This window comes from Amphiprion ocellaris, chromosome 7 (genome assembly GCF_022539595.1).
Source record: "Amphiprion ocellaris isolate individual 3 ecotype Okinawa chromosome 7, ASM2253959v1, whole genome shotgun sequence".
Classification (NCBI taxonomy): Eukaryota; Metazoa; Chordata; class Actinopteri; family Pomacentridae; genus Amphiprion; species Amphiprion ocellaris.
The window spans coordinates 954,315-979,243 of NC_072772.1; the positions used below are offsets into that span (position 1 = coordinate 954,315).

The 24,929-nt window shown below is 39.6% G+C and overlaps 1 protein-coding gene across 3 annotated transcripts in view; it reads left to right on the forward strand.

Annotated features, from left to right (window-relative positions):
* The window catches only part of pitpnm3 (PITPNM family member 3), a 109,840-nt gene that overhangs the window by 40,117 nt on the left and 44,794 nt on the right, over window positions 1-24,929 (forward strand). For 2 of the 3 annotated variants that reach the window (XM_023272056.3, XM_055012250.1), the window contains exons 3-5: window positions 3,689-3,799; window positions 23,149-23,219; window positions 23,372-23,592. In XM_023272056.3, coding sequence (XP_023127824.1) covers window positions 3,689-3,799; window positions 23,149-23,219; window positions 23,372-23,592 — 403 coding nt within the window. The remainder of the gene's footprint in view (window positions 1-3,688; window positions 3,800-23,148; window positions 23,220-23,371; window positions 23,593-24,929) is intronic. The other variant, XM_055012251.1, reaches the window with a different exon arrangement.

The window sequence follows — 24,929 nt, forward strand, 5'->3', positions numbered from 1 at the left end:
AAGATTCCCTTTGAGCAACTTCTTCTGAATAGAAAAAACTCCCCTTTAAACCTCCTGCAGAACCAGGTTCAGGGAAGCAACCATCTGCCTGAGATTACAGGTTAACAGACAAAGAGAACAATTAACTAGGGATTAAATAATGACCAGAAGTGTGAAGCTCCACAGCCAAAGACACCTGCAATGTGGACAAAACACAAAACTACAGGACATAGAAGATACAAAGTTAGTCATATAAAAAGGTGACATTAAAAATCGTCATGGTTTGAGTTTTGTTTTGTGAGATCCCCTCCTGTGTCTCTTGTGTTTAACTGTTTGTGTCTTTCTATTTGTCCAGTGTGAATTCAATTTTCATTTTCAGTTTCCTATGGATTTATTTTGAAGCTACTTACTTTGTGTGTCTCTAGTACCTGCTCTTCCACCCTTTTGAATGTTTTCCCTCCTTTTTTGATTCTCTGTCCCACTTTCATTACTTTCAGCTGTGTCTTGTTTGCTAATTAGTTCTCTATATACAGTCATGCATCTTCCCCTGTTTTTTGCCAGTGCTTTATGTTTGCTTCCCTTGAGGTCACCTGCTGGTTTTCTTTAAGTTCCTCATCTCCTTCCGGTTTGTGCCTTTAGTTTGTTGAATTCTGTTCGTCTCCCTTGTTCACCAACCTGCCAGCCCATTTGTTTCTTCGTCTGTTTGGCCCATGTTTTTGATTGTGTTTTCTGGATTTACTTTTTCAATCATGGATTTCATTCACCTGGACTCCCCAGGCACTATCTGTTTGTTTGCCAGCCTCTGTTAACCCTTTCAGTAAATTTCATTAAAAGTTTTTTTTGTTGTTGCCACAACCTGCCTGCCATTTGGAACCTTTCCTGATCACTCCATGACTCATTAAATGCAGGAAAAGAAAAAAAAGAGGAAAGTCAAAGAGAGGTTCTCAGTGCATCATGGGAAGGTCCCCAGCAGCCTGGACATGCAGAAGCTAACCATAAGCATTATCAAAAAGAAAAATTTAAGCCTAATATTGAAAGTTAAAGAGGCTGCCTGCCTCTCAAATCCAAACTAGGAGCTGATTCCATAGCAGAGGAGTCTGATAAGGCTCTGCTTTCCATTCTGATTTTAGAGACTCCTAAACCACAGCCCAAAGAGCAAGAAAAAATAGACGTCAGCCAACCATATAAGTTGTAATTAAGGTTACAGTTTTGTGAGATTTTTTCATAATTTAATGGGAAATTGTGAAATTTAGTGCACCCAAAATGTCAGTAATAGTCCCTCACAGGTTACAGGGCTTCAAAGTATTGGAGAGCAAATTAATTGAACAAGGAAGCTTGACTGTAATTTATTGTGATTCTGGAAGAATATGTTTTCTCTTTCAAGTAATGGTGTGACCAATCTGTTTGTGTTGACAGTCTGTTTGATTCTTCATGTTTGTTGAACCAATTTGTTTGTCGCCATGTTCTGAAGTGTGAGCCAAGCTTGGGTGGTATCAATTTCTTTATAGCTTAATACATTCCTACTTTATATTGGTGGGGTTGTAAAAATGAACAGAGGAGAAGTCAGAGTCACACGTGCTGTCTAATGCCACTCCTGGTACTAGCAGTCTGAATTCCAGTACTAACACAAAATGACCAGAAAATCCCTACTTAGTACTGTCGACTGAATGCGCTGTAGGGTCCTTGTGCTATCCAGCCAGCTGAGAGCATGCAAGACTTTTCTTTTTGCTCCACCGCACACTTGAACAGGATAAAATACAATAATAATATGGGTCCTTTACGACATTCCAAATATTATTGTACCCAGTGGATCAATTCCTGATCTTTCTGAGAGGCATGTGATGCTCAGAAACTGTATTCACCGTTCTATAGCCGTTTATTTTCCAGAAATTGTATATACGCTGCACATTCCAGCTTGATTCCTGTGGGCTTAGTGCTTCCTCTGTTCAGAAACAATATCTGATGTTATGAACACATAATTGTCTTGTCTTCAATAATAAGACGACCTACTTTTCAAACCTAATCTCTAGTAAAGAATATCATCTTATATTTGAGCCAGTGGGGTATTTATGCTTACAGCAGTATCCCCGCCATGGTTATACTTCTAGCAGCTCTCTTTGAGAAGAAGCTGTACTGCTAAAAACAGACAAATAACTGGTAGGCCACTTCAGCATTGTGCACAAACATTTACATGTTTAGACCTTATCAATATTTACGTGCTACACATGGGTAGATTTTCTCCAGTTCAGCAGTTCTGTACATTTACAGAAATGAACTGAACTGAACTCCCATGTGTTCGGCCTTGAGATCTGGAATTTCATGCAAGAGCGGTTAAAAAAACATAGAAGATATGTGGTGATTTGCATAGTTGCGGCATGAAGCAGTCCTTGTTATTAATAAGATAAGATAAGCCCTTATTGAATGCACAGCAGGAAAATGCAGCCTTACAGCAGCAAAGGGGATAGTACAAACATGTAAACAACACCAGTAAAGAAATAAAAATAAACAACAAATATACAGACGTGTTGGTTCTTCCAGATGTGGATGTTTAGATTGGACAAATTCCTGATGTGGGAAATATACACATATCCATGGAATTGCACACAAATAGTACTAACACTGCACAGATCTATTTTGCACAGAAGTATGAAACTACTGATATTGCACGGATTCTTGTATATGTAGAAAAATTGATAATACACAGAGTTTTTAAATGTATAAAAGTATTTATAATCCACAGGCTTGAATGTGTTAATATTGTCCCAAAAATGAAGGTGTAGTATTGTGAATGTTGCAGAATTGTTATTCGGATATGACTTATTATAGGCAAAGCCATGTTTGAAGTGAAGCAGCTTAGGTTGTGTTTTAACCACAACAAGCACAATTTCAACAAGAGTATGTTTCCTTTCAGATAGTCTAACTCACCTTCCCCTTTCCCTGAGCAACAGGAAACAACAACACTCACCTTAGAGTAGCAACTCAGATGCTGAAAATGGCAAGTTTTGTCGAGGATTTAGATTGTGCAAGAAGACAGGCCTGCTTGGTTCTTTAAGTGAATTAGCCATAGTGATTTCTCTCCTATAGCAGAATGATAATGAGGTGCAGCCACACTATTCTCCAGCACTGACACAGCACTTTCAAGATAGATCTGGCTATGCTACCTTTCAAATAAAGTCCCATCAATGCATTTTGGCCTCATGTTTCTTCTATTATATGCTTTTTCCATCTGAGCATCTTGAATCGGTGAAAATTGCAAGGGATCAAATGTTAAGCGGATCACCTGTGTAAGCATCATTCAAGCCCAAAAGGCAGCACAATATTCCATTCATAACCTGCATCACAAGCCACTGGACTTTGTTGTCGGCCGTCATTTGGCATTTTGTTGTTTAGTTTGCTTGCTGCATATTAGACTGTGTGTTCACTTGGCACCAACAGCAGTGTACGTTTGGCAAGCCGATTTCAAATGAAACCGCGGCCAAATGGCACAAGCATCGGGACTGTGTCGGTTGAGTTTGAGGGCGAAGCTGTAAACTATCTGTCCTATTGGTGCCATAAAGTTAACATGAGGTGCCAGTCAAAGTCCTGAGAAGAAGTCTAATGGTGTTAAAGAAGTAGACCGTGAAACAATGAGTTGATATGCAGAGAGAAAGAATTGGATTTTGCCTTTGCTACACTGCCTTACTCCTCTGTGTGTACTTGTGTGTCCCAGCAGATGTTATGGAGGGGAAGAGCGCCATTCTGCTGGGCATGAGTCAGTGGAACTCCAATGACCTGGTGGAGCAGATCGAAACTCTGGGACACATGGAGGACCGGTCGCATGGTACGACTCATTCCCTTCTTTTCACACACATAAGCACAATGAGATGTGTATTTTTCTTGCTCGTACATCCATTGTGAGACTTTAAATTGCCTGCAATGATAGTGAGAGTTATCCACTGAATGATGATGATGTCTGCTGGATCGTAAATGAACTGAAGCTTCTATTTAAAGCTGCATTAAGCTATTTTGTACAGAAAGAGTAAAAAGAAAACTGCTCTGATTTCATCATGTGAAGTTGTAATGGATACAAGGAAATATTCGCTAACGTTGAACTGCATTCAGACCCATAATAGCTCTCCGGACAAAACATCACAAAAGGTTCCATTAATGTGTGTTTTATACTACAGAGTATCAGTGAAAAGATGAACAAACTAGGAAATCCACAGGTATGATTTTACAACTTTTAAGGGGGATCAGGTTAGTATTATGTAATTATTTCTTGCAAATAAATGTATTTGGTTTGTCGGCACAGTACAACGATGTTGTTGACACTGCGTTGCAATGAACATTTAGCGTGGATACCCTCTTATTTGGTCTTTTTTTGCCCCCTTTTTTAGTGTTTGCTGGAACTTGTGCAGTGAAAGTGGTTTTAGTCTTGTAAAAAGAATGAGATAGCCATGTGTTTTATTGCCAATCTGAAAAGAGCAACAACACGAGCCTCTCAGTGGAGTTGTGTCATTGGTGTTTCTGGCCATTTATGGCTTTACGTGACAGATATGTCTAATATTTACGGGTCTTTTAAGGTCTGGTTCCTTCCACCAACCTCTCAGAAAAATATCAGATCATAGACTGCTTAACATTCTTCACCTGTCACTTGTTTACTTTGTGTTTGTGCCCTTTCCTGCCTGGCAGGTAGTGCATACTCATTTTTTGTGAGTTTGTTTGCAGGAAATGGCTTTTAGTTTTACAAGAGCAAATGAGAGCCGTGACCTGGAGGCAGGAATCCCAAATAACTTTGCCAATTCTAATCACTTTGTTCAAATCAGCTCAAAGATTTGTAAACACTGACTATGTAGTTTGCTTTTTTTCCCCTATAAGTTTAGTGGCTGCATCACTGCAATAGACTTTAGTACCCAAAACAGTACTTGAATGCATCACCACTCATGTGACCCAATGTTTCGCACTGAGTCTGACTTCTTCAGTTCAGTATTTTGCTATCACGTTCAGTTCAGTGGAAAACTAGCTTGTAAATGAGGTCAATAGCTCAGCAGCCTATTATTTACAGCCACATTACCAGATTATGTTTTCTGTGGTTTAAACAGTCTTGCAGTCTGAGGTCTATAAAAACTCTCAGTCAACAGTAACTGGAGCTCCTACGAAGACAAACCCCGTCGTTTGCTCATAGGTTATCAATTATTTATATGTTAATCATCCATTCTTAATCAGTTTTTTATACATTTCTCCATTTGCAGAGAAACAAAGTGCTTATGTATTCTCAAGTTCCAGCTGACCATTGCTTCCAGCTCATGTGTGTGTGTGTTACATAAGTAGCATCAAAAATAGAGACTGCAGGCCCTCAGGAGGAATGTGGTTCCAATCTGGGAAGCTCCTTGTGTGATGGTTGACGAATTTACTGAGCTTAAAAGCAGAACACAGAGACGGTACACATTTTAAAGATGTATGTTAAGATGTATGTCTGTACAATGAAAGCAGAAACCTGGGTTGGTAACGAAGGGCTGGTACCGATTCTGGCTTGATAGGTGGCTGACTGACAGGGTGGGCCAAGTGAGTTCCAGATGAAGGAGCATTGAGTCGCCGACTGAGACAAGGATTCACCTGAGGAAGCAGATTCTGCTAGGAGAGTTGGCCGATATTATCACGGGGGCAAGCAGGACAGTTTGAGAAGGAGAGGAGTGACAAGCTGGGGTTTAAGCATCGCAGCAGGTGATCAGTGGAAGAGTCTCAAGTGAGTCAGGTGACAAACAAGAAACACAAGGAACTGGGGACAAGCTAGTGACACCAAGACACCTGAGTGAATGCTTGGAATTGTCAAAAGAATTGTAGGTTAAGCTTGTAGTTACTTGAAACATGACAATAGAAAAATAGTTTTGTGTTCAATGTTGTTCTGTAAATGCATTAGTTCTAAAAAAGTATTTGCCTCCCTTTGGAAGTTTTTGCTTTTTAACATTGAATCATGGATAATTAAATTCAACTTTTTAAAAAAGAATTTACAGAAAAAAATCTTTCATGTCAAAGTGAAAACAGATTTCTACAAAGTAATGATGATTATTAAAAATATGAAATTAAAAACAAGTGACTGTACAATCATTTACCCCTTCAAATCAGTTTTTAGTAGTTGCATTTTGGCTGCCATACAGTATGAGCCTGTGCGGACAGACCTCAGCAGTACCCCCATTCTTTATTGCAGAACTGCTCAAACTGTGTCAGGTTGCATGGCTGATCGGAGACAACAGTCCTTCTCAAGTTCAGCCACAAATTCACAAATGGATTGTGGTCTTGATTCTGAGTCGTTCATTGACATGGTTGTCTTTAAAACATTTCTTTGTAGCTTTAGCCGTATAGTTCGAGTCATTGTGGAAAACAAATCTTCTCCCAAGGTGCAGTTCTCTTGCAGACATTTTTAGGTTGTTCTCCAGAATTTCCCTATACTTTGCCACATTCATTTACCCTCGACCTTCACTAATCTTCAGGGCCTGCTGCTATGAAGCTACCCTCATCATGATGCTGCCACCACCATGCTTCACAGTGGGGATGGTGTGTTTGTAATGATGTGCAGTGTTTGGTTCACATTCAGTGACCTGGAAATGTAGTTATAGCTAGGAGCACTAATTCACCAGTGACTGGACATTCTAGATACGGGTGTTTTTATACTGTGATCACTTGAGGCACATTCACTGCACTCAGATGATCTCCATTTGGCTGCACCTGTTTTGAGTTGAGTGCATCTCTTTAAAGGGGATGAACACAATCTCTTTACACTTTGACATGCAAGACTCTTTTTCTGTAAATTCTTGTCACCAAAGCCAAATTAAATTCACCACGATTCAATGTTGAAAAACATTAAAAGGAGAAAACTTTCAAGGGAGGTGAGTACTTCATATATGGACTGAAAGTTGCAACTGCTGTGCTTCTCTTTATCCAGACTGTAATAGAATATTTATCAACAGCCAGCAAAGTGTTTCATGTGTTTTTAAGGTCTTAAGAGTCATAGTGGTTTTTCCGAGATGAAAGCTACTGATTTGGCAAGCAGCAACAGTGATTCAGTATAGTCGGTTCACTTTAAAAATTTGCCTGTACATGTTTTATTCACCATCACCCTGACACTGAGCCATACAATGAACATGTGGGTCGAGAAACCAAAACAATGAAGACCCTTGAGTGACCCTTTTCACATTCCACTGGGTTCTTTGATACCATGTTGAAATGGTTACTTAGTCCAGGGTTAAGGCTTCCACAGTTGAGAAAAACAGCCTCCTCCTACGCAGCCGGGAGCATAATTTAAAGTGAAAAACACTGGACGATCTTTGCTCGCATGGGGGGAACATTTCATTACTGATCCCTTAGATGAGCATGAGTAAATGAAATGACATGGTGAGCAGAAGATAAACATAAGGGTTACTGAGATATGCCAAACGGAGATGCAGCATGTTTGAAGCTCAGTGCTCCTTCATGTTTGGTGATGCCTGAGGAAGAGCACCGAGCTCGAAACATGTCAGCGTTCATCCTCTGCTCTTTCTGCTCTCCAGCTTATTTATGCACATCTAAAACACCAGTGAAAACAAAATTCAGGCTTTGCAAACACAATGTTTTTTTTCACTTCTATTTAAGGCTGCCATCATATTTCAAACAAAAGCTGACAAGACTACAAACAAGCTGAGCACAGATATGCCAATTTTCGTTTTGTTGGTTTTTTTAATTTTTGTGTTGCTCTTTCTTGTCCAATCCATCCCCTAAAGGGAAAGTGAGTTAATGAGAAGAAGAAGTAAATAAGGGAGCAGTTTCTTCCGTGCTCAATAAACAGAATTTCCTTTGATTTTTTCATTTTTTCTTTTAACCTCCTTCCCTCTTTCATGTCTTCCCTTCCTCTGTGCTCTCACTTGAAGGTCCTGGGTATTAACATGGCAACTGCTGCTCTTTATTTTTCCCTCAGCTCCATATTGAAAGTCTCTTCTTGAACCTTTTTCTCATAGTGTAAGCATCTCACATCATCCAGTAAGTCAAAGAATGTCTACATTTGTCTTATTTTAGGCACAATAACATAAAAAATATGCTGTACCTGTACAGAGCAGTAGACAAATGCAGGAAGAATATCACATTTCATCAGGTTTTCGTGTTAGACCTCAACACAGACTTTAAATGGAGTGATCCTCCTGCCAAATTCTCCCTGTGAGAAAGTTATTTAATTACATCCATTTGTCAAAGTCTCCAGTGTGATTATCTAACCAGAGCAACTGAATTACATATTGCCCTGAGATTTATCACAACAGCATTTTTCAGACAATAAAAAAGGTTCAGTTTGTGGTTTCAAGAATCGCAAGTCAGTGCTGGGATTTATGCAGGTTTTTAATAGAGGGGAAGTTCAAGTCAGAGATGATTCAAAAAGGTGTCAGAAATACATTTCTATTAAAGTTTTGCTTTTACATCAGTCTCAATTAGGGTTTTTATGTGAAGGTTAAGTGGTACCTTTACTTATAAACATATAATATACACAAATAAAGATCCATGTATGAAATTTTATACTAGGAGTCCCCATATTAGCTTTTCTTCGTTAATCAGGCTAGAATAAAAAAAAGGGCTTGACTATTGGACATGAAAACAGTGGGGGAAATAATCTGAAGCATGAAATTAGATGGCAGCGTTGCTATTTTTAGGGCAAAATCACTGGTAACTACATCTTTTTTTAAATTAAATGTTACATAAATTCCTCTGTCAGACCTTTGCCGATAGCATGGCATTTGTTTTTGGTTTTGTTTACTGATAAATGGAGCAGCTCTCATTGTAAAGGTCAGCTCTGAGGTTTGACAAACTGGAGTGGATGCTTTTAATCACTGCGGTTCAGTGGGAGCATAATCTGGTCCTGCAGAGATGAAAGGAGCTGCTCCTGCAGGGATGCTGTACCAAGTCATGTGGTGCTAACTGAAGGAGTGGGCGCTCTGTGAATATTTTACACCCCACACACACCCCATCAACAGGCCACTCACTAGACCAGTAATGACCTGTGAAGTGGTCCAATGCAGCAACAGTCATTTATTATTGTAGTGCTCCACAATCATTTTAACAACACCGCTGTCTGTCAGAATAAATGAAATTCCATTTTTTATGAAGAAAACGTGAATAGCTGTCCTATTTGTTGAAGTTGGTTTTTTTTTTGTTGAAGACTCAAGTTAACAATGAAACGATCCGATTAAATAAACCTTTGTCATGTTTCTAAAAAACTGTCAAGCGGATCTGAAGCTATTTTTGAAATGTTGCAAAAAATATGAAACAAAGAAAATTAGTCTTGATCTTTTACCTCCCTAGGAGCAAATAAACCAGGCAGTGGAGGTATAGACTACATTATGCATGACCGTAAAAAACAGGGTAGAAGAAGGCAAAAAGAAACAAAACAGAAGAAAAAGAAGAAAAGATGAAACAAACAAAACCTTATCTATCTATGAGGGGAAAACGGCTTCAGGTATTTTGTTCAATAGGATAAGTTAGTTATTCTTTCATGTGAGTTAGTTTCAACCATTTCAAATGTCTACAAGAGGTGAAGATACCAGAAGAGGCAGAAACAGCTGATGAGCAACGTGAATTAAATGTTTGCAGAACTTATTTGATAAAGGTCTTTCTGTCTCCCATTAAATGAATACCAGGAGAAATGGATGCTGTTGCAGATAGCTGCCGCTGGTGCACTGTAAATACTTCTACTGCTTTTAATTACTTCAGATTCCTTGTATTTGCACCACTTTTTGTTTGTTTGACTTGTAGCACTTACTGTTTATTGACTTGCAACTCGTTCTTTTTAAATCTTTTCATAATTTTTTAGAAGTTCTCAATCACTACTACTGCTCAGCACCAAATGGTTGTTCAGTTTTGATCGACCTTGTCCAATGCATTACTTTACAACGCTCTTAAAAATACGTTATGGAAACACAGCTGTTGTGTCTCCAAAGAAGTGACTAAATATACTTTTAATTTTTGTTTCACACGTATACAGCCAGGAAATATTTTAGCCTCAGTGAAAATAACTATGTATTTCTTACCTGACTTTTAATATTAGTGTCCCCAACTTTACAGAACAGCATTAGGGCTCAGTTTCATAGTCAGTGTCCCAGTAGATTGTGCATCCTTAGTGGCGGTGATCAATCTCAACCTTCAGGGAGGCAACAGTTGCTTGTAACAGTAGTGGTAAACAAACATGGTGTCTATAGATGAGTGTGTACTGCTGTGCTCCCTGCATTGCTGACTATAGGGACACAAAGAAACACTGCTGATGCAATATGCGATCTCTGATTTGCTCACAAAGGAGTGATTGAAAGTTCTCAAATTTCAGCCTGAGCTTTTGGAGCTGGTGAGCATCAGTGATACCAACTGAAATAGTTGTTTCATGCTATAGTCGAACTAGCTGCTATGGACAGGCTGCAGCTTGTGTTGGCACTGTGTCACACTGCAGAATGTAACATTGACTGAAACTGATTTAGCATCAGTTTGGAGTCTAAGACACTGTTGATTTTGGTATTTTTATCAGAGCTGTTGACATTTCTGCCTTCATCACGTGCTACAATACTTTCATATAATGTCAGGTTGCAATCATTCTTCCTTCTCATCATCAATAACAATTTTTTTTAAGCTATGTGACAGCTTTAGAAATGAGCTTTGAACAACTTCACACTGACATCCAATCATGTTTTAAAGTTGACATGAATGTTTGGCAGGAAACAATTGCCTATTAACACTCCCCATACTGATATATTCAGCTTTTTTGCTGTTGGCAGTGAAGGTGACCACAGAAAGTGGTTGATTATATAGGACAGCAGCATAGTGTAGTCAATATCTTCCAGCTGCCACTGCAGTCAGTTACTGTAAATCTCTGAACTGCTGCCTCATACGACAAAAGTCGAATCACAAAAAATGAGAGCCTTCTTTGCGCCCCATTTCACCGTCAATGGCAGAATGTCTGGTGTTTGAGCTGTTCCATCTGCGGTGCTCAGAAGTTAAAGTGTCCTTTGAACAAAAAAAGCCCTGCTGTAGATGAGCAGGGATGTGTTGCTGTAGGTGCAGTATGTGATGTACAGTCCATCCAGTCTGGACAGACCTAAAGCTGCTGTGTGCGTTGTGTGAGATGCTGCATCGTTTTGTAGTCACATGGTGTCTGCTCTCTAACTGTATGTGCCCCTACATTCTTCAGGCAGACACCCACTGAGACTGTCCGTCTTTATGTTCTATAATGCATGGTAGCATTGTAGTAAATCTATGCAATACAAAGGGCAGCACAGATTATATGTTCTTGCTGTAAGAAAATCAGTATGAGGCTGTGTCTCTGGTGTAGCAGGTTTTTTTCCATTTTGGTCACACCACACAACTGAAATCATGTGTGTAATACTGCATAAATTTGCTTTACAGAAAACATATTATCGAGCCATGAATGCATTCTGTGCTATATTGTTCCCCCGAAGACCCCATGAGACAAATAGAAAATACTCGAGTTCTGGTCCAGAACACTGTTGAGAATTTCATTTGGACAGTCTAAGAATGTGAAATTACATTCTCACTCGTGTCCTCTCTCTGTCTCTTATTCTGAGTTGTACCAAAACCTAAATTACCCAAAATAGAAACACTCCATAACTTGATGGCGCATACAAATGTGCATGTGCCTGCTGAGGCTCTGTATTGTTTGATTGTTTACATCCTGCACTTAAGGGGCCACAGGAATATTTAAGATATAAATTGAGCTTATAAAAAGTGGCAATAGCAATAAACGAGATGTCAACGCAGCACAGTTAGATTCAAGTGTGTCAGTGTAATCAAGTGTGCATTTTAATCCTTCATAAATTTTGGGGAGGTGAGAGATACAGTAAAACTCCCAGAGCAGATTTGAAGTGGACATTGTAGTTTGAGGCTCACATTTTAGCTCCTAAATTATAGATTGCCCCATACCACGGGTATATTTGACAGTAATTAAATATAACATATTGTAGTTTGTGCACAAGAAAGCCCTGACAAGTTTATGTACTTAGCTGCAAAAATGTCCTTTTCAGTCCATGCTGCACTATATATTGTCTTGTCACAGTTTTTTCGACCTGCATTCAGTGATTTCTTGGTCACCAGGTGGTAGTGCAACAAGCTGTACTACCGCTGTTAAGATACCTGTGTTATTAAGCTGATACAATATCTGAAGACGCTGAGCAACATTTGCAATAGTTTGGAATTGTTTATGCCCACTTGACGAATATAAATCTGATATTCAAGTTCATTTTGCTCCGTGTTTGGTCTCCTCTAGAAAAAGTCTGAAATTTTACAGAATTTTTCCTTTTGTTTTACACATTTTTATCTGTAAAATCTGAAATAAAACTGTAAAAATAGACCATGAAGTTACATGTCTACTGTAAAATAACATAAAAAATTTGGATCTGTTAAATGTACAAGATTTTTATGTGAACTTGATATGATCTAAAATTAGCAGTTTATTGTTGTAATTATAAGCATAAGTATTTTCTTAATTGCGATGGTTTAGCGTTTGACATTAAATCCATTAGTTTATAGGTGAGCATACGTTTTAAACATTAAAGATCAAATCAAATATACAAGATTTTTTCATGTAAAATTACTTGTAAAAACGGACAATATTACACTTGATGCGATCTAATGTTAACAGTAGGTTCTGGTAATTAGAAATCGAATTATTGGCTTTATAACAGTATTTCAACTTTTTTTTTTTTTTTTTAACAAAATCTGTTAAAATTATATTATATAACCCAATTAATAATGGCACTTTTATGCAGTTTCTCATTCTCAGTTTTTATACATACATTAAACAGACAATAAAATACATGATACACATAAAATAATGCACCACTATCTTGGATACCTTTGTCTGTCTGTATGGTGTTCAGGTTTTTAAATGTAGCTGTAAATGACACCTAGAGGAGTAGTGAGAATGAACCAAAGCAACCAAACAAAAGCACTTTGTAAGATGACTTTATAAAAGCCCATAGCATTGAGGGAAACTTCAGAGTTGTGTGTTATCAGAAAAATTCTGAAAAAATCCAGCTTCATTTGAGCATCTGTACACACCGTGGAGTAACAAGCCTCGACAAATGCGACTAAATTGTCTTGCTGAAGATTTGCTGAGATGTAATTACGAATTCTAATATCAGGTAAATGAACCTCAGCAGCTGTAGCTTCCCATTTGTTTAATCAGCTCATTTCTTCTGATTTACTGTCAGTGGTTTGTAATAAATGTGAGATGAAGACATTGTGGTTGGTTTTCCCCCAGAATCTCTCATCATCAGCAAACCTTTAAGCTGCAGCTGGACTATTGTCAGTCTGATCCTCTGTAACAGTTGAGCTGTGACATCCACTATCCTTTGATCTTCATCTATTTCTGGCTTCTCAAAAGCACATCTCTCCCTCTGCTCTCAATTATCCCTTCACCCTCTCTCATATTTCTCCTCGGCTTCTCCTGACCATTCATTCCCCCACAAGTTCTTTTATTCCCTCTCCTCAATTGTCTCTGTGTTTGTTACTCCACAAACCAACTATCACCACCCTCCTCACAGTAGAGGTGACTTACAGTGAAACCTCAGCAACACAGAGGAATGCCTGGAGCACAACTGACCCTTATTTTCCACAGTACTACTCTGTGACATTCTCTGATCCAACATCAGCCGCTGTGTCTTTCAGGCTCCCCATCTGTTCACTATGCAAACACTGTTATCTCTGTATTTATGCTGAGTTCTTTTCATCGCTCACCTTTTTTCCACTTCATTCACCGACTGATGCTGCATAAAACAGTCAGACCCGAAATAGCCACATTACATAGCAGATTTTTTTTCTGAAATTTACGGACTCCTTCGATAAATAAGAACTCCTGACTCCTTCTTGGCTGCGTCTTTGCTGTTTTGCTGCCAAGCTGGCATAGCATTAGCTGAAATGGCTTCGTCAGACGGTAAGGTGGAGATGACTAAGTGATAAGCCTCGCCAAACAACTCAGCACACACTGTTTTTCCCTTCCTTCCCCCCAGCAACATAATATAGCATGAAAATATAATTCCGCACAAAGTGACCTGGAGAGAAATAGATTGAATGGGAGAATGATTTTTCATTTTCTGTGGAGCACCACAGCTTTCTTTTCTGCATCCCCCTGTAGCTCTATTCAGAACCACAGAAAGGGAGAGACAGAAAACAGAAATTTAGGGTCTGAGACTCATCTGTATTCTGCACATGCATCCCCCACAGTCAAGTCATTTTTAACACACGATACTTGCATAGGCACGGTCTCTTTTCCAATTTAATTCCTGTTAACGTTTTTTGTCTTTCTCTTGAAAAGCAATTTTTCAGCAGACACATTTTAACTGGCAGCAAACAAAAAAGATACAAGGGTGAAATGATGATTAAAATTGACTGACCTTAAAGACTAGGCTAACAAGCCTTGTCTTTAATTGTCGCAGCCCTTTGGCTTATTTTGCTTTTGTTGCCAGAGGCTCTTTTGTGTCTGTATTTCTGTCTGTCTGTGTCTATTTGTACTTGCACGCGTGTGAAAATTGTTTATCTGCAGGTCTGTGCTCGCGTGTGCGTGCAAGTCTGCATTTGAGTGCATGCGAGCACGCTTGTTTGACAGGATATGAGGCAAGAAATGCTGTGTGATCGCACATTGAGAACAGATAATCACACCCAAACAACACTGTTGCCGCCTGGAGCTCCACAGAGTGGGAGGGAGGAAGGGGGAGGGAGAGCGAGTGTATGAAATGGAAAAAGAATAAACTTGTGCCGTTTGCCACACCTTTCAGTTCAGCATAGATTTCCCCTGCTGATGGTTAACACAGAAACATTAACAGACTGCTGCTGTTAGTGTTTATGTGCTGCACAGTGGCATGTACAGCAGCTGCCATGGCGACAGTAGTTCCACTTAGCTCCACAACTTATTACTCTTGATGACTGAACTGTATGTTTTGTTGCCCTCCCTCATGTTCCTTACTAATCAACAGTATAAGGGTATAGTGGCGCTTATGTTTTACAAACTCTAAATTCAATAGATGAACTCACTTGCACCAACATGTACAGTTGTGAAAAAAACTTTACTTTCACTTCTAAAGACCATGTATATATTGGCAGTCTTGAGTTTCCAATGACTACTGTTGTTTTTCTCAAAAAACGATCACTAATTTTGGTTCTTTCCTAGTTTTATTATAGATCTTCTGGAAATATTGCATAATCTGCTACGTCAAATACATACATACAGCAACGTCAATCATCAGTTTGCTGAAAATCATGTTATTCACATTTTTCTAGAGAAATGACCGCTTAACTTCTTGAGTGATTACGACTGACTACAGCTGGTAACTCCTGTAAGCCAATTTAAATAGGATCACTTTGATACTCGTCAGACTCGGCCAAAAATGCTATATATATATACATACCTGTGAACTGGGGTTGTTAGGTACAGACTATGCGTGTTTGTATGTAAAGTCAGAGTCAGTTTATCTGCTGCGTGGCCTCGTGGTGTATTCATGTTTTTTCCTGTCTGACATGCGATGTATCTGGTGGCGTCTCCTGGAGTCTTTCTGCAGTCAGACAATGTGACAGACCCTGATGCCAGCAGCAGTGAACAGATGGCTGAGTGTGTTAGCATGCCTATACAGTGCCAGGGGTCAGTGGGTCTGTTCACCCAGTCTGGAGACAGCATTGCTCCAAATGAGCACCCTAACCTGTTGCTACCTCACAGCACCCACTGTGGCGTTACAACCAAGTTATACAAAGCTTCTTCACCTCTGACATCATTTCCCTGCCAGCACTTAGACCACTAAAATCTGTATTCACTCACAGTTTTATCATTAGAAAATGTATTTTCCTCTGTAGTTGAGTCCCCACTGAACAGACAGAAGGTGCTTTACATCATAATATAGCAATGAAATAGAGCTGGCAAAGGCTAACTGTGCACAAACACCCATCCATACAATACATTCATATACTAACTCATACATATACGTATACACAGTCATAAGCAAAAGTTTACATGCACTTGTAAAGACTAGTCTTGAATGGCTCCTGTAACTTAATTTTCTGTGATGAGTAGATCTTCTACAATTCTATAATGTCATTTAGAGGACACTTTTTTCCAAAGTGGGTACATCTGAGAGTCGATGCGACACAAACAATGATCTAGTCAGGAGAAAACAGCCTGGATAAAAGCCATAAACCAAGTTCAAGTGTGATAGGAATGTGGTGCCTTCAGGTGGGAGGTAAGAGGATGTTTTTTTTTTTTTGTTTGTTTTGTTTTGCAGTCTGTCAAGTGCAAAGGTGTTCAGTGAAGAGCTGGGTCTTTAGTCTTTTCTTAAAGACTGAGAGGGACTCTGCAGATCGAGCAGAGTTTGGTAACCAACCAGGGAACCACAGAGGAGAAGAGTCTAGCTATCAACCAGTCCTGCTGTGGTGATTGTATCAGGTGCCTTTTGTTGGCTGAGAGTAGTGAGCAGTAGGGTCTTCTGTAAATATGACAAAATCTGCCTGGTTAAAAATATACATACGGCAATGCTGATATTTGGTAAATGTCCTTTGGTTATTTTCACCTTAACTAAGCACTTTTGGTAGTCGTCCACAAGCGTCTGGTTCTATCTTTGACTAGTCGTCTTCATGGAATTGGTATAGTAAATTTGTTGGCTTTCCGACACAGACTTGTTTCTTCATCATGGTCCATCAGTTCTTGATGGGGTTTAGGTCAGGACTTTGAGGGGATCACTCTAAAATTTTAATCCTAGCCTAATTTAGCCAATTCTTTACCACTGTCGATGTGTGTTTGGGTCATTGTCTTGTTGGAACACCCAACTGCGTCCAAAATCCAACCTTCTGACTGATGATTTTAGGTCCTCCTTCTATATTATACCATAAACTTTGTGTGAAACATCAGTTCCACTGGCACCAAAACAGCCACAGAGCATAATGCTGCCACCACCATGCTTGGCGATAGGTTTGGTGTTCTGGGAGTTAAAGGCTTTACCTTCTCTCCTCCATACATATTTCTGGTCATTGTGGCCAAAAATCTTAATTTTTGTTTTGTCTGACCATAGAACTTTCCTTCAGACGACCTTTCCTTTGTCCATGTGATCAACAGCAAACTTAGTCAAACCTTGAAGTGCTGCTTCTAGTGGAAGGGCTTCTTTCTTGAAAGCAGCCTCTCAGTAGTAGTATTTATGGCAGAGTCTGATGAATGTTTGAAATGGACCCATTTAAATTGAGTCACCAGCTGTAGTCAACTGTAATCACTCACAAAGAGGTAAGAGGCCATGCCACTAAGAAAATTTGATCGACACAACTTTGTACATCACCAAAACTGATGATTCAAATTGCTGTTTGGATACTTTTGACCCAGTAAATCTTGTCATATTTCTAGAAAATCTATAACATAATCTATGAACTAGCCAAAATGCATGCTTGCTTTTTGAGATAAACATGCATGAGTTTTAGTCATTATATTTTAGAAAATTCAGAGTGAAAGGAATCATTCGAAACTCAAGACTGGCTGATATACAGCACAATTAAAATACATTAAACTTTGAAAATGTCAAAATTCACAGGAGAAACATTTTCTAGTCACTCTAATTTTGTGCATAAACTGTATATGTAAAGTCAACAGATAATCCAGATTAAATTATCTCTCAACAATGCCTTTAAGAAAACAGCAACCTTGTACAACCGTAAACTAAGAGGCAGAAATATGTGGTCACAGCGGTCTAACAAGTATGATGTGCAGGCGCACATATGTACATATACATACTGAAACAAATACAACATAAAAACACCAATACTAACATTCACATAGATTTGTTGAGGAGAATGCTTGCTCGAATAAATAGGTCTTTAACTGAGTTTGAACTGTATTTTAGGTGCATAAATGCTAAATGCTTCCTCACTAGACTTTAAAAATGCTCTTGCCCCATTGAGGAGAGTGACCTGAGTGGTCTGTCAGATAGGAGCCAGACCATTAACAGCTTTATATACCAAGAGGAGACTCTTAAATTGTTTTCTGAAAGCAATCTGTATCCAGTGGAGCTCACCTAGTAATGGAGTGTAATTTTTTTGTGCTGGGTAGAACTCATGTGGCTGCATTCTGAGTGACCTTCTGTCTGTAAATTGGGAGGCCTTGAAACCAGGTAATTACCTCAGCCCCAATGATCCAAAACAAATCTTATCATGCACCAAATCTCTGGATGTTATTCTAATAACTAATTCATCAAAACACTCTGCAGCTCACTTAAAAAATAAATGAAAAAAGAAAGACCCCTTTGAAGCTGCTGCAACGTACGTGCATTTTAATTTAATAAATGGATGGACTGAACATGTGAAGGGTCACTCTGACAATGATCACCAGATTTAAAAGTACTTTATATTTTACTGAGGAGCTGGTGGAGACTGAAATCAGGAAGATTTATAGTTTTATTTCATTTACTAGGTAGAGACACAACTGACAATTTTGTGTTTTTTTAGACAACGTGTTGACCTTAACAACTTGATAACATGATAAATGGTTGTGTTAACATCTTCTTGTACTGCACAAATTTTCCCAGAAAATCTATTTGCAAGTAGAAATAAAACAGCAGAAAACTGTGTTACAATTCGATCCACTAAAAGATATTTTTTGTAATAACACTACAAGCCTGTTCACTGTGGTTATCGCTGTGATTTTTTTTGAGTGACATTTATGTTGAATGTTTTTCCACACCTGTGTGGAACGACGTGTTCGTAATCAAGTCCCACAAATATAATGAAAGACTTCGTTCAATATCATGCTTTTCATCTTGCTCCTTGTAGCATGTCGTTTTGAATTGAGCTGAAAAAAATAATTTGCAACGAGAAGACAATGCTGCTGTTTTTCTGCAGCGAGAACACAGATAACTCACCATGATACCGGAGCTCTCTAATGAGTTGATTCACACTCCAGCAGGCAGGAAAGTTTGAGGGCATTCTGACATTTTCATAGTCCCTGGGAAGATATAAATCTGTCGTCTGGAAGACAATCTTCTTGATGACAAATGCAGTCTTTTGCTTCTCGCTCTCATCCTGCTGCTCTTGTCTTTCTCCCATCTGCTCAATCGAAGGTGATAAACGTGTAAGTGTGATGGAAGTGGCCGAGACCCGAGAGGAAGGCGATTCAGGGAGAGATAAACAGAAAACAAAAGCATGCTGGAAACAGAAAAGAAGCAACCCTTTTATCAGATGATGACATTTGAAATCGTAGTTGCACTGACAGAAGGGCACACTGGAGGGATCTGAACAGAGATCAATAGATCAATATTTCATCCGTCCACATTTAGCTCTAGTAGACTCCTCTGTAGAGCCTTTTCATCTTTCTGGGGTCAATTTTCTCTTCCTCTTGCTTGTAGATAAGTTATGAAATTTCTCCAGGATGCCAACAGATGCGCTGATGCACTTTGTCTGTCAGCCTGACTGGGCTTTAAGCCACTGGAATTGGCCAAACGGTGCTGCTGAGCTACGGCGCTGTCAACTTTCCTCGGGTGCTTTCTATGTTAGGTCATTTTGTTAGGAGAAGGAGGATTTTCTGGGAGAGAGAGCTGCTAAATGCCACTAAACCTCATAAAGCACATATTGACTGGCAGGACTCTCAGACCTCTGAGAGAGGAAACACAAGAAAATGAAAACACAAACGCAGACAGATTGTCAGAATCCCCCTGCAGCAGCTAAGTCTGCTGCAGATGGGAAAAAAATGGCTTGACTTTAACCGCAGGAAGGTGGTTTATTCCACTGAGCTGCACCAATAGAAAGATAATTTTGTCAATTTGCCACAATATCAGACAATCGCCTTGCTTCACGTTGAATTCAGGAGCAGCTCAGCATGTGTGCTGCTTTCACAAATGATGAGGTGAGTGAAGCTCTGCTATTTCCTCTGACTGTCTTTCCTACAATCTGCTGAACGCAGCTGTTTGCTGCAGATTGGCAGCCACTTCATTTTCCAGTACAAAGCTATGTTTAAGATGCTGCACTTTTTGTATTGGCTGTTTCAATGAGTGTGTAGTGTGATTGTCTTGTCTGTGTGGTCAGTGATAAAGCAGTCACATGACAGACTTTCTTTAAAAATATGAAAATATAATAAAATAAATCTGAACTAGGTTGGATATAGCTGCAACATTTCCTTTCCTTCAAATCAAATAAATCATATTTCACTCAATCAGCCACAGGAATTATAGTCTTTGAACTTGTAATGAAACCTATTTCAGCTTTCTGCTTCAAGGCACTTCTCCAACCCTCCCACAATAATTTTATTTCTCTGGGTTTCAATCAAGAGTTTTATGTGACACACACAGGCACGCACGCACGCACGCACGCACGCACACACACACACACACACACACTGTTTTTGAAAATGGTGAAAGTCCAATTTCTTGATTGGGCTCAGTTAAGGTGCCTCCTGATTTTATTTGTAGAACTCTAGTGCAGATTTTTACTATGCTTTGGTAATTTCAATCAGTGTTTCTCAAGATTTCTTCCATCAAATCTCTCCACAAAAGTCATAATTAAGTCATTTATTATTTAATTTGTGCATAAAAAGTTAGCTATTTAAGATACTGAATATCACCTATTTGTTGACTTTAGATGATCAACAACACCATTTTCTAGTAAATCATGATTTAGCTCATACTTTAATGCAGTTTTCCAGTTAAAAGTCAAGTTTTCTTACCTTGTACACATGTCTATCTGGTGTTTTATTTTTATGGTGGAAGACACGTCATGAGCAAAATAAGCAGTCGATGCCTTCGCTGAATAGTTCCACTTTGCAGCTGCAGTGTACTGATGACTGTAGCCAGTTTCATACACAACAAACCTAAAGAAGCAACCCTGTCGAATAGCATGCTGGGTTTTTCCATGTCATTATTCTGCTTTTTAAACATGTGGTTGAGTTACACATGACATTGTGCAGCTAAAAGAAATTTTACTATGTTTTAGGGGAGCTGATGTGCTCCAGCTGCAGCAGAGGTGGGGACTTGAAAGATCCCCACATTTTCCAAGGAAGAACAGTGCAGAGATACATCTAAACCATTTCAAGGCAGGAAGGGATTATTGTCATGAGAAAAAAAACCCTTCTAAATATGTAATGTTGACATAAAGGGAGGAGATTTTAAGGTATTACATCAGTCACTGGGGGCAGATTTTACAATGATCCCATTTCCCAGGACAAACACTTAACAAAATTAAGAGTCTACTCTCTTGCTGCTGAGTCACTGAGGCTGTACTTAGACACAGCTGCAGGCACAATCTTTGGTAAATTGCCATGCTGACGTTTACCAGGTACTATTAAAATGACTTCCATATTAGTTAAGAAGCTGGCATGCTATGATTTACACAAAAGCACTAAAAACAAAAGCTGCTCAGGATAATACAAATGCTATTAGTTTTGTGGGTATTTTGTGAAAATAAAGATGCAGTTTGGACCTGATGATGGCACTAAATGAAAAATCATGAGATCAGAAAAGTCACGAGAATTGATTCTCTATGGGCTTTCAGTATCTGCAGCAAGATTCCCAACAGTTCATCCAATTGTTGTGAAAATAAGCCAAAATGTCAAGTTTATAGTGACACTACAGGAAAAGTTAGAGACACTGGAAGATAATTTTCTGGCTGCACCTCATTATTTTTCTGCTATAGGGTTAAAACTACTCTGGTTTGTCTGTATTTCCTTAAACCAATCACAGTCATTGTCTGCAAGGCTAAGTGAAGGATGACAGTGGAATTGTTTTGGTGGAGCTACTGCATGCGGGGAAACAAGCATTTGCATGGATAAAATGGATAATCCACTGGGGAAAAAATAGCACGGCTGCCTTATTGCATGATCCAAATTTTGAAATTTTCATTGTGGCAGGCAGACAAGTGGAAGGAGAAGACAAATCTGCCTAAAATGAGCAGCCAGTGGGAGTCTTTTACCCTCATCTACTGTCAGAGACTGTGGGGACCAGGAATGCCTGCTCATGACTTCACACACAATCCATTTAAATGACTGCCTGTATATATACCACTGCAAAAAGCAAAAAAACTATTTTTCAAAAAGTATGCTGCAAACCAATCCCTCGTGTTCGCTGACAGAATGTATACTTTGAATCCATCTGATAGCCGCCAATCACATTCGTCGACCATGAGGGAAAATCATGTTTGAAACTTGCTGTGTCAATTATCACATCTAATGAATATTTCCATCAGTAGCTTCCACAAAAAAACGGCTTCGAAAACACACCAATGACTGAGTCACAATTAACTACAAACGCCCTCTTATCAAACAAAGCAAAGAGTTTTGCTGCTAGCTGTCAGATTCCAGCAGTGTTTGCACACTAAAATACTTTACAAGGCTTTTGGAGGAGCTTTTCTGCCCTACCTCCCTGTTTCAAAAAAACAATAACTTCCCTCCATTGATTTCCTGTTACTTTGTGACCAAAATTGTGCAGTGTGCCGAGTCCCTTGTGTGTGCTGATCTGTTCTAGACAAGCAGGCTGTGGGCTGGGAACCAAGTAGACGGGAGCCGACAGTGCGTGAGTCTGTGAGAGCCTCCCATGACAGTCCGTCCCAGACATGGAGGCCAAATAAACAACGAGCGAGTGAGCACAGTGCCGAGCCTTGAGCCTGGAGAGGGAAATATAGAAAAAAAAAAGACAGGAGAGTGCTGAGGAATAAGATGACACAGCATGCCGAGGCTTCTGGAGAGGGTAATGAGTTTGGCCAGGTTCCCATGAAATTCTGCACCACACACAGAGAGAGGGGGAGAGGGGATTTTTGTGGTCACCATTGGGATAAAATAAAAAAAAAGAAAAGAAAAAGCCCCCCTATCCTTTTATCTTTAGATAAGAAGTGTGTTGTGTTTTTCCTGGATCAGAAGAGCCAAAACCTAATTACATGCTGTGGCTCTAGTTATTGCAGCAGGGAAACAACCAATACTCTGGCTGTTTACTGTCACTAGTGACTCTATGGTTGTTCCATTTTAGCCCAAGGATGCAAAGAACCATCTCTCCGAATTAAGAGAGATGAAGTGGCATTAGTGATATTGACCATATTCTTGGATCAATACCGCTGTATGCTTCTGTTATTAGTCTCTCTGGGTGAAGTGGCTCCTGCATTGACTCTTTCTCTCTTTATTTTTTCCTTCCTTCCAACCTCCTCTCGTTTCTGTCCTTTACTTGTCTAATGCAGAGGGTCTGTACCAGCTGGGAGGTCCACACTGTGCCCCTCAGAGCAGCGTCGAAGGACTGGAAGACTTAGAGGTAAAGCCATTATGAGCAGCCTGTCACTGTGTTCACCAGCAGACAACACCACTGTCCGTGTCCAGCTATTCATCTTCTCATGCAGCTCCACCGCTTTGATAAAATGCTGCCTCTCCTCTGAAAAGCGTCTCCTTTTCATCTCCACCTTGCAGAGGAAATGTCAGACGCATGTGCTGCTGCTCGTGGTGCACGGAGGCAACATCTTGGACACGGCAGGCGGAGACCCCAGCACAAAGGCGGGTGACGTGGCCACGTTAGCCTCGGTGCTGGAGAAGGTGACTCGGGTGCATTTCCAGGCCGCTGCCGAACACGTAATGATCAAACTGGTGCCGTGTCCGGCTGTGTGCGCCGAAGCCTTCTCCCTGGTGTCCAAGTAAGTGCTGTTGCCAAACGCAGAGTTGCACCGACCTCATTTACACTTGACATTTCAAGTGGATCACATGTGGATAAAACCTAGAAGTGGTTTAATACAGTTGCGTTTATATTTAGCCACACTGGTGACAGACTAATAGAAAAGCATGACTACATAACTGGAGAAGAGCACAAGGGCTCAGTGAATGGTTTGATAAGTCTGAAAGTGATTTGTATCATGTGCGCCTTCACATCATCAAAACATGAGATGAAGTGAAAGTATTAATAAAGTATGACTTCATCCCTCCAACGTAATTGAAACGGAATAATTGATGTTAATGACCATCAACTCTTAGAGTCCGACAGATGCACTTCACATCCAAATTCGCATCCCATCTTCTCAGTAGATTTGCTCTCGAATTTAGAGGAGTGATTTGGAGGAGACCTCAAATGAAACCGCACAAACTGACCTTTCCAACGATGCTAGTTGCTAATCTGTGCAACAAAGTGTCTTGAATTCATATCAGATTTAATCACAGCTACAACCTGCGTTCAGCTCTGTGTCAACCTCCACATCCATTACTCTTGATGGAATAACTCCAGAACTCGTCACTGCATAAATATGTCAATATTGAGATATGTTAACATCAAGTTACGTTAATTAGCATGAAATGGATTCATTGCATAGATATTACATTTTCCTGGTTTGCCACCTCTGCAAGTAGGCAAATGAACACTTGAGTGAATGAAATGATGGCAGTTATTTCCATTAGGCACGAAGCACATACACTTTTTCAGTTTTGAAATCATACATTATCCCATTATCATGTTTCTGATATGGCCACACAGTCTCTCCCACACAATTATTATGAAGAAACATCTCTACTGACAGCACTTTATGGTGAGAAACATGTAAAAACATCATATAGAGTATAAAAAATCTGCAGGTATTGCATCAAATGACTGAAAATGTGGAGACAAGTTACAGTATGTGTAGCTTCCCCTCTTAAAGATAAGGCTTAGAAGTAAAACTAGACACAAATTTTGTCCCAGAACACCAAAAATACACTTCATCCTACTGATTTGTAGCACCAGGACACCTTGTGTGCAAGACTTTTTCCCTAATTCTTGACTTATTCCTTTCACTGAACCAGAATCTCTCCGAGGTACCAATGTTGCGTTTGACATATGACATGGGAAAACAGCCTGTCACACCTTAAACAGGATAATGTCATCTTACGTCTGCCTTCTGCTACTACTGGAACAGCAGGACAGCCTGAACAGCACGCCTCAGGCAGCTGTGATAAACAGCTTATTCTAGGAGCAGCTAAAATAACACAGTGTCAATTAAATGATCAT